The sequence below is a fragment of the Lactuca serriola genome, chromosome 5 (assembly GCF_051521515.1).
Source record: "Lactuca serriola cultivar US96UC23 chromosome 5, Lser_US96UC23_V15, whole genome shotgun sequence".
Taxonomy (NCBI): Eukaryota; Viridiplantae; Streptophyta; class Magnoliopsida; order Asterales; family Asteraceae; genus Lactuca; species Lactuca serriola.
In genome coordinates, this window is record NC_136412.1 from 235645459 (window position 1) to 235656709 (window position 11251).

The window sequence follows — 11251 nt, forward strand, 5'->3', positions numbered from 1 at the left end:
TTGGTGTGAAAGCTTAAGATCCAGAATCATCACCTTGTAGGGAAGCTTTTTGAGGTAACAAGTTTGCATCTTGGCGTATGTATGATTAGATCTCTTCATGACAAGTTTATTATGATTTTGGTCTTCGTTTTTAGATTATGGGTGAGTTAGGTTGTTTAAGGGTTCATCCTTTCAGATCTGAGTTTGTTTTGGTATCCTTGAGCATAAAGGTTGCAAGCTTTATGAGTATTATGGAGTCATGCATGCATTAAGTAAACCATTAAATCCCTTTTAAGCTTAAGAGCTTCTTTTAGCCATGTATGAACGTAAAGTTGGCAACTTTACGTGGTATTCCAGCTCAAGGAGGCCAGATATTTGTTTTGGAAGCTTTGTCTTAATGGATTAAGTGAAAATCGAGTTTGGGTTGATTAAGGGTGAGTTCGTTGGGCGTACAAGCAGGTATGCGCAACGTGCAAGCCTCCAAGCGAGTGTGTTGCGTGTATGTGCCTCTACGCCCCGCATACTCGGTTTGAATGGGCTTTGTGTGTTTGGGCTATCTTTTGGGCTTGGACTGCTTAGGGCTTTGTTGCACCATCTGTAAACAAGTGTTTGGATTGGGGAAATGTTAGTGGGCTTTGGGGTCAGGCCCATGTAAGGGTTTGGGCCCAATTTGAAAAATTGGGCCATAAATGGGCTTTGGATGATTATTGGTTGGTAGGCCTTAATGATGAGGATTTTAGACCTTAGTCTTGGACTAAACTAGGTGAGGGGTAAAATGGTCTTTTTACCGCATATATGGATTATTGGACTAGGTTAGGAACCCGATTGTTAAATTGGGTGTTATTTGTTTGATAGCGTGGGGATTTTAGCTGATTTATAGTCAGAGAGTATCCGTGGGATTCAACTGTCCGAGGTGAGTCTTCTCACTATGTCCATGGTCGAAGGCACCAGTGTTGGCCCATTACTTTTTATGTTGAATGTTAGTTGTCTCTGTGATGCTTGCATGAAAGACCATGGCGGTAGCCCATGGCACTTAGATATTAGACCATAGGGGGAGTCCATGACATTCCAGGTAAAGACCATGGGGGAGCCCATGACACTTGGATATCAGACCATGGGGAGAGCCCATGGCACTTGGATATCAGACCATGGGGAAGCCCATGACATTCCAGGTAAAGACCATGAGGGTAGCCCATGGCAACTATGTGTATGTTACATGATATTTTGTGGTTATATGTTATGTGGTATTTTTGGGAACTCACTAAGCTTTTTGCTTAGGGTTTTCAGTTTATGTTTCAGGTACTCCGGTTTTCAAGTGGTAAAGGTTGGGATGATTGTAGAGCACACACCACATGTTTCTGCATTCTGTGAATTACTCTGATTTAACGATGTTTTGCTAAAAATTAGTTAACTTGGTTTATGGGAAAGATATGTATTAACAATCTATTAATCTAAAAACAAAAATTTTTATGTCATGATTTTCGGGACATTACAAGTTGGTATCAGAGCCTTGGTTTGAGAGATTCGGACATAATATCGGGTGTGTCTGAACTCAATATGAGGGTTTAGTAAAGTTTTTAAAAGAAAAGTATTTTTTTAAGAAAAGAATTTTCTAAGATAAGAAAAGGGTGTGGTGCATGCAATCAACCGATCTCAAGTAAGTTTCTCCCAAAATACCCATACATGTTATCTTATATGATTTGATTTATGGATCTGTAAATCACACGCTAGTTAGGGCTAAGAATCTACTCAATTTTTGCATGATAGAATGCTAGGAGAGATACCTTTGTATGTCTATTGTAGGAGCTGGTAGACTTGCATGCTAGTGTTGTTTAGTCAGTGATAGATTAGCCTGATATATGATGCTTTGTAGCCTTGGGAGTATTGGATGCTATGTGGGAATGGGAATATCTATTGGTATCAGTAATTGCTAAGTGTATGTTTTAAAATTTGTATATGGTTAGGATCTTATAGCCCTAGAATAATTGATTTAGTCTTACTTTCTGGTCCTCGTTTGGTTGTGGTCCTAGGATAGAGTCTTTTATTCGATAGTCTATTTGATCTTGTTCTGTGTATAATTTGCATGCATGCGGCAACCGACAGTGAGGGTGGAAATTTCTAGCATGAGTTGTGGTATGTGGGTTGAATGCCCTATGATCGTTCTATGGATTGGAGTGTTATTGCACAAATGTTTGTTGTGTGCTTTGTGGAGCTCTTAGGTAATGGGAGTTAGCTACTAAGTGAATATGAATGTATTCATGAGGTGGGTGACTGACATTATGGGGAGTTCTTCAGTAGCTGATTGTAGAGTGGGGTCGGCAACCTAGGAGAGCCTAGGAAGTGCTTCACTGGGTTTTGTGGCACTGCTTAGTGAATTTTTGGTGCATCAGTTTGAGTAGGTGACTTAGAGGATTCAAGATGATTCTTGAGGAAAGTATGGATAGGTATGGAAGGTAGTATTGGGTCCGTACTACTGAAAGCACATGATACATACTTGAATCGGGGAGAGTCTTGGAGAATCTAAGAAGCTTGTGGGAGGAGGAATTTTGGGTGTGTTCTAAAAGAAGAAGAAGAAGAAGAAGAAGAAGAGAGGCAGTTTAATGTTGGAGTGGTATGATGACATCCTCTATAGAAATATTTATGTTTGAGATGTTGATTTGATTATTGATGTTATTGTGATATTGTTACACAACATGTCACCACCGATTTACTCGCAACCCTCATATCCATTTGATGCCCACGGATCATTGTTGGTTCAATTATATTTATAAGTTTACTTAACTATTTCTCAATTTATGCATAAAATGCATTTTCACACGAAATATGCAAACCACATTTCATTATAGGAACATAATATGCAACCGCATTTCATTCCATAAATGCTCATTTATGCAACGATCATCGCTTCACTTTTTACAATTTTCTGCAACCGACAAAAATTACACAACCACATTTCTTCCACTTTGTTGTATAAGTTGAGAAAAATATGATTTTTGTTTTTGTTTTTTTGTTTTTTTGTTGCATAAATGAGCATATTTGCCTTGATCGTTACATACAGCCTAACGATGTGTTTCTCTTGTTGATGTAGTTTCCTTCAATGGCACCATTGCAAGGGGATTTGCCAAACATTTACATGGCACCTCCATCAGGCCTAAATTGTACCTCAAGCTTCAGTACATTTTCACCAACATAGATGCCAACCCAATCTTCAAGCTTACAACATACCTCGAGCCTAGGTACTCCTTCACCAACATGGATGCCTACTTAATTATCTCATCTCATCCATTATCAATTTCTCCCCAACATGCCAACTCAGCCACGTAATTTCCAAGATTTATCCATCTCTTCCTCTCATACAAAGTTTAAAATTTTCATGTCCTTTACAGGCCACAAGTAGGTAGTTTGGATAATTGGATTGGATAACACCTCTTTTAATCATAATCAACAACAAACTGGAGAAAAACCGTTTGGTTAAATTAGTATATCTAAGCATACATAGTATATATGCTACTTGATCTTAAATCTTTGGGTCAAAATTCATGTTGTAGATTATGTTTATCGTAGAAAAAGAAAAGTTTATGCATTTATTGATCCCTCAAGAGGGAGAGTTGTAAATCTTTTAACATTGTAGATTGCTAGTGTTGTTGATATATCGTCTACATGAATCATGGTTTGATTAATAATAAATCTGGGTTAGACACCTGTCGATTCACTTGCATCCCTATTAATAAAGTAGGAAAATGAAAAGAAATTATTACACTAATGGGGACTAAGGCAACATTTTCCTCGGTGATCTTATTTAAGGGGAAAATGATGTGATTATAAACGAGAGACAACTCAACTCAAAATGTACAAAACTGATTTCCTTTTTGTAACTTCCACCTATGCTTTGCTTCTTTCTAACTAAGATTACATATATAAAAAATAAGTGAGAGTAGAATAAACATGCAAGGACTTCACATCGTCTCCATGGATGTCATTCTTTTCTTTCTTCAATGTAACTTTATAGTTTCTACCCTCTTCCGCTTCTATATCATTCAATTGTATGTAAATTTTACAACATACATGGTGAAGAGGTTTTCTTGAGCATTATATATAGCATCCTATTTTGATTTGCTATTTGGGTTCCTCCACCTGTCTACTCTTCCATATGATCGGAGCTACCAACATCCACACTAAAAAAACAAAAAAAAAATTAATTTGATAACTATAAAATTACATTTTAGGGGTGTTTGAGATACTTACAGTAGACACAGACTGCTAACCACTCATTTACTATTCTGACCCAAGTACTCGTCCAACCAACATCAATCGTCCACCTGTGAAATGGGCATTTTGGTAAATCAACATTTGTATTGGATTTAAGATGTTGAATAGTGAAAACTTACTTTTGCATGGTGTGATGAGAATTCCACCCGATTAATAACATTGCAAAATACATTGTTCCTGTTGCAAAAACAAAATGGAAGAATCCGAACCCATAAGGAACATCATCTTCCTCTTGTTTCTCCTCCTTTCTAAACTGCATGACATAATCTTCAAATGAATTTGTGTACAAAAAGAGTGAAGATTTATTGACATAATGTTTTAGAATTATGTTTTACCTGAAAACATTTGGAATCAATGCCTGTTGAAAACGTCGCAATCACCATTGCAATTAGTGCAATAACAAAGCTCTATAACAATCCAAAGATTTACAATGTTATCCTTAATAAGAAACAAGTTTGAAAATATAGTGGTTTTGGGAAGCTTACTATGATAGTTAGCCAATCTCTAGAGGCTCCAGAATTCCTGAGACACTTGTCATCCATTGGTTCACTGTAGACACCAAAAATTGGTTAAATTTTGTAAAAAAAAGGTCAAAAATGAAAAGAGAAAACTTTACCTTCTAATGGCAGACCAACAAAGGAACACAACATAGAGTCCCATAAAACCTGGAGTCAAGAAGCCAGCACTAACCTGTTTCAGAAAATTGAACAAAAAAAAAATTAGTTTTCAAATAGATGAGTAAAATGGTCATATGATCTTAAAAATCAAAGTGTTTGTTCATATAACATTTGTACAATACTTGATGAAAAGTAAAAGAAAAGAAATGAGATCATTACTTTGGGGTGAAGGGAGACACTTGTCATAAGTTGGAGGAGGACAAGTGTCCATGTGATGAAGAAAATATTAAGCAAGCAAGTGGGTTGTGGTGTGTACCAAATGTACATTAAAATGATCCCCAATATGCACACAACATATGCAGTAGTTGCAAGAAGCATCCAATGGATGTGGCTACAGAAAAACATCGTTATCATTACAACGCACTTTTATTTGTTTAGATTTAACCGTTTTTTCTAATAATATGTAAATTAACTAAAAGGCAATTACCATCTCTCGGCATATTTTTCGGATAGACAACATTCATTCAACCATGTAATGAAGCTGATAATACTAATTAGTTGAATTAGCAAAAAGACCCTGAAAAATGTCATAAACAATGACTCTTTAAGATTTGTTTTAGGAAGAAGTAGAGAGACTAAGATTTAAGGTAGGAGATTTAAATACCCTGCACCGAAATGTGCAATATCCCCTGCGAAAGAAAAAAAAATGTATCAGAATGTTTCTTTTATCTTTTATATTGTTTAATTATATTAGTTATTTAGTGAACAATACTAACCATATAACTGAATAATTTGTGTAGGAAGAAAGAAAGGCAGCATGATTAACGCGATCATGAGAACAATCTTGGCCGACCACCAACTAGAATGCCACAATTCTTTTTGTCCATACAATTTTGAGGTGCCAGTAGTTGAAAGAAACATAGTGAAATAGAACATCTAATATATCATTAAGGTATTCTCAAAGGCTTCCAAGAAAACTTCATATCTTATTTATCTATTTGTTCCATTCTCTAAATAAATTTAAAAAAAAAAAAAAAGTTGGTCACCACTTTGCCTAGGAGCATAATATAATAGGTCACTATGTTGTTGAAATTTGTCCGCTTAAGAAATTAGTCTATGTGATTCTAATAATTCGTCATTCTCTCTGGAAACCGATGATTTTTCTTTGGTTTTGGAGTTTTCCAAATATAAGCGTTTGTTGTATTTTTCGTTGACCAGGTTGTTCGAATATCTTTGAGACCATTTTCCCAACATAGGTGGTTGGCATAAAGGTTATGTTTAGCGTACTAACCGAAAAGATAACTGCTATATAAAAAACTAGCTGGTTGCTGAAAAGCTAGCCGATAAAAAAAACGTTTGGTAAAACTAGATGTTTAAAAAAACTCGAAAAATAAGCTAGCTTTTAAGTTATATTTTGGTCTACCAAAATGACAACTTAAAAAAACTCAAAAAATAAACTAACTTATGAGTTAGTTTCCACCGAACAATTCGAACTATTGATCATTTTTGCAATTATACCATCTAGAGGCATATATTTTACTTTTTGCATATGACTAAAATAAAGGTAGATAATTTTTTTCAAGGAAAGGATACGAAACATCCCAAGCTCACTCTCAGAACGCCTTCGGTGCCTAAACAATCGTCACCACCTTTGCAACTTTTCAATTCTACAAACAAATGAGATTACGAGACTTCATAATCGAGGCATGAAACAATTCAAATATATTCCAAGAAATAATAAAAATTGAATTATATATGATTCAATCTTACTGTTCATTTCAGTCAACGCAGTGGGCCCATAGTCACGAACAGCCCAAGCAAGCAAATTTGCTAACAGAAACATCACACTATAAACATATCTAGCCATCCATGGATTTGATCCATATAGGAACTGAGCTATCCAAGAACCCTTCAAGAGCTTCGCATATGGATTATTGTTATTGTTTGATGCATCCATCCCAGCTTCAAGTTTCGATATGGTCATATTTTGTGACATTTTTTAGAGAGAGCTAGTGGAATTTATTCCACCAGCTCTCTTCTCATCTGCAATCTGTAATTAAATCTGTTAATTTTATGAAGTGGATTGGTGTATATTTACTAAAAGGGGTGGTGAAATGTAAAAAATGACAAATAAGTGGATTAGAATTTCAAGCTTTGAATTATGGTGTTTTTAACATGCACATGGTAAGGAATTATATAAGGCTGGTGGTTGGAATCAAATTGTACTTGGTGCACTTTATAATTCCTGAAACAGTGTTAATGTGCCTAGAGACTGGACACACCATGAGGTAATTATTGTATCATTATTTGATGAATTAAACTATAGAAAATCTACAAAATTATAGTATTTTTGTACTTTTAATTTTTTTTTATTAAAGCATACACAATGGTTAACGTGACAATTATTTATCAATTTTTGTCACAATGTACAACATTCCATTAACTTTATTTGAAAAAACCGTATTTTCATAAACTTTCTCTAGTGGTTGCCTTTTTTTTTAAATTAATTAATTTATCATTATGTGAAAAAACTTATAAAGCTCATTCATCTAATTTGGTATTTTTAAGCGAACATCATATTTCCAAAAATAAATATTACGGGAAATAAAAGATGAGAAAGTTATTACATACAGTTATAAAAAAGAAAAAAATACATATTACAAATAAGATATTTGGTATTAGAGCTTAAAATGAAATATTAGAGAATATTTAATAAAAGAAATTGATTAGTCAAAACATAATAAAACCTTGAAGTTTAATTATAACCAAGGAGGAAAGTAAAATATTGTCAAATGACGACCTTAACTGAATAATTAAAATTAAAAAAAAAATAAAAAAAATAAAAAAACACTTTTTTGAATTTATAAGTGATCGATAGAATGTTCATTTAGAACGAAAACAACCTTTGAAAAAACCACCTCAATGGCTAAATCCTAATATAAATAACCTTATCGTGCTATTAATTAATATTTTGAAAATCGACCTAATTATATATACTAGTAAATATTGCTTTGTATACTGTTATAATTGGTAGATTTTTTGAAATATAATATGTAATAATAAACAAACAAACCAAAATATATTGTTAATTTTCCATTTAACCGTTCATTAAACTACCAAAAAAAACCATGCAACGTCGTTGTGGCACATGGGTTTGCCACCATTTCATTGATGGCGGAAGCTGCATGTAGATCTATGACTAATTAACTCATAGATAACCTGTGAATTAATCAATTGATCCACATAAAGTCAAGCGTGATTTTACACTGTAGATCTACACCTTTAACTATATAATAAAACTACAACCATATTTTATTTGTTTTGTTGCAAAATTTCCAAACCACTTTATGGTTGAAAACTATCGGGGTGTTGGTGTACCTATTTAGTCCCTTTTCTAAATATTATAAATATTTTATTGATGATTAAAATACTAACCACACAACGTGCTTATTTAAATTATGTGGTTTGTGATATGGGAGCAAGTAATTAAAACAAGAATGCTTGAAGATAAAGCTGAAAAGTCAACAAAGCTACTTTATGGTTTCCCACTTATTTTGGAAATAGAACATGATGTATCAAAAACGTTATGAGTGATGCAGCGATGTCAAACTTGGATGCCAAAATGTTTACAAAGACAACAACTATCAGTAAAGATGTGTGTCAGATGCTGTTATGATTTGACCTTACATGCGTTTATTACCAATTTATTATTATTATTCTTATTATTACAAATGTTTAATAATCATAAAGCTATTCACCAAACAACTTTAATTTATTACCTCGCATGTTATTTATTTGTCTGTCACCGTTTTGTAACTTTGGTCGTAACATTTATATATATGGTCCCTTTTTCCTATTTTGCGGGTTTCCTTCCATTTTAATTTATAATGAAATCAATGAGACATAATTCCATATCGATTTACTTATACGCCATATATATAAAATATTAAATGCTCAAATCAATGTTTAAATTATTGTCAGTATAAAAAGTTGATGGTATGAATTTAAGTTCACAAGATTATTTATAAAAGTATTTTTCTGTAGTTAAAAAACTATTACACAATTTATATATGCCAAGTTAATTAATTAAACGCCTTACATTTTAATTTTATCTTCCTAAATTGCTAAATGCAAATATTGACTCTTATTCATGGGGCCTATGACAATTACGTTCCTGTTTCTATTGAATCCCACACCAATAACAGACATTCCAAAGCTTTCTATGCAATCTTCAACTCCCACTATGCTTTGATCTCTACATTCCAAGTTTCAAACCTACCTCTATAGATTCCTTGTGACCCCAACCTCAAACATTTATCAATAATGTATTATTTTGTTAATGTTATTCTACAAAGTACTGGAGGTTTTTTTTTTTTAATAAAAGTTGCAAGTTTTGTTTTCTTCTGCAAACTGTTAGGTTAAAAATGGTTTAGTAATTTACTATCATCATTACAAATTATTAATATTCATGGACTTTATCTGAAAGAATCTTTAATGTTGTATCAGAAATTTTAAGTTAAATAAATTACTTTTTTTTCATCGTTACAAATAATTGATGTTTATTGATTTTACTCTTTTTACTATAATATTGATAACCTTAAATAATTATTAATAACTGGTATATATCAACTAGCTAACATCATAACATGTAAACTATAAAGTCTATGGTTAAAAGTTATACAAGGATTTATACAATATATGCTTATGATAGGAATCGGTAGATATGTATGGACGAGAATAGTGCAGATATATATATGTTAATCTATTTTAAAGATAAAAGAACAAATTCCTTCTCATGTTGTTATATATTCGTTGTTTTATAATACAAGTAGGAGAAAATTAGGATCATATATATCTTCATGTTTTTCGGATTCCATGAATAAATAACAAAATAGATGATAAGAACCGAATAAATCTCAAAATTTAATTAACTCATATATACGTGTGACGTGTCTGTTCAAGTTAATTCGTTGGTGACTCTAATTCCATATCTGATATTGTTGATTAAATTAAAACTTAAAAGCAACTACCACTATGATAAAAAGCCTTAAAAAAGCAAAAGAACAAGTATACAATTCTCGTTTGGATTTTGTAGGACGTAAAAACAAATAATAATAATAATAAAATATAGTTAGAATATGTCCGATAGCCACGATAAGTTTAATTCAAATGGACTCAAGAGTCAAAACTTGTTCTAAAATAACGCTAACTAATTCTCCTGATATCCAATGATAACTTGTACTGTACAAATTCTTAATGCACATAACAGAAATGGAGTATAATGCACAAATCAGATACAGGAAACGGATTAACTAACAGGCGAATAAACACGCAACAACATACACACATAGGTGTTATCACATTCATGAATCATGAATAATAACCGAAGAATGAATAACCATTAAGAATAACGCAATGTATAAATGGATTGATCTGTGGAGTTTCGATCTTAAAAACAACAAACAGATCCGGTTTGTGATTGTGATCGTGAATAGATGAATACACACATACATACATGCATTTCATCAGCAGTTTTATTAATTAGTTCAGAAGGAAAGTTAATGAATCAAACCTGAGCTGCTGTAAAAACGAGACGATGAATCAGGTTGACTAGTGGAATCAGTAACCACCGGAAGTTTTTCCGGCGAATGATGATGAGATGCAGTTTTTCTTCGGAATCACGAATCCAGAGGCCGGCAGTCTAGTAGAGACGAATTCTTTTTGAAATTGTCAATATGATCTTTTGCGCTTTTGTCTCGCTATGTTTGAATCCTTTCCTATCTCTCTCTATAAACGCGAGAGAGAGAGAGAGAGAGAGAGAGAGAGAGAGAGAGAGAGAGAGAGAGAGAGAGAGAGAGAGAGAGAGAGAGAGAGAGATTGCTTTAATCGTCTGCTACCTTTTTCTTCTCTTTTCCGCCGAATGGTCACTTTATATACATATATTTTTTTCAGGTCGAAGTCATGATTGCAAATGGTGTTGCGATATTTATTTTGGTTACCCAACGTATTTTATATTACAAATCACTCATTTCCGTTATCTCGTATAAAAGAATACTTCACTCACCTCTCATTTAGAACAAAATCACTTTTCGTTTAAATTTTGTCTTTTAACTTATATATGTTTTTACTTATTTAAAAAAGATGAACGGCGAAAACATATATTATATTAGTTAGAAGACTAGCCAAAGCCAGCCGAGATAGAAAGAGTACATCAAGGCAAGACAATAAAAATAAGGAAAGATAAAATTACAAAAGACGAAACAAAACAACATTCCAGCATGATGAGTGAAATTTTGCTCTAATTTTACCCAACGAAAAGACCATCACCAATGTTTGCACCGATAATTTTTTCGACTCTACACTCTATTGCTCATTAGTTTATATGA

General features: G+C 33.1%; 1 protein-coding gene across 1 annotated transcript; it reads right to left on the reverse strand.

The window, feature by feature from the left end:
* Positions 1-3749: 3749 nt before the first annotated feature.
* Positions 3750-10778, reverse strand: LOC145053758 (uncharacterized). Its single transcript, XM_079001855.1, has 13 exons — positions 10438-10778; positions 6636-6915; positions 6459-6532; positions 5642-5801; positions 5530-5554; positions 5353-5442; positions 5085-5256; positions 4865-4938; positions 4734-4797; positions 4584-4655; positions 4368-4501; positions 4225-4298; positions 3750-4154 (listed from the first exon to the last, which is right to left on the reverse strand). The coding sequence occupies exons 2-13, from the start codon at positions 6859-6861 to the stop codon at positions 4096-4098; spliced, it is 1224 nt and encodes a 407-aa protein (XP_078857981.1). The 5' UTR covers positions 6862-6915; positions 10438-10778; the 3' UTR covers positions 3750-4095.
* Positions 10779-11251: the final 473 nt, after the last annotated feature.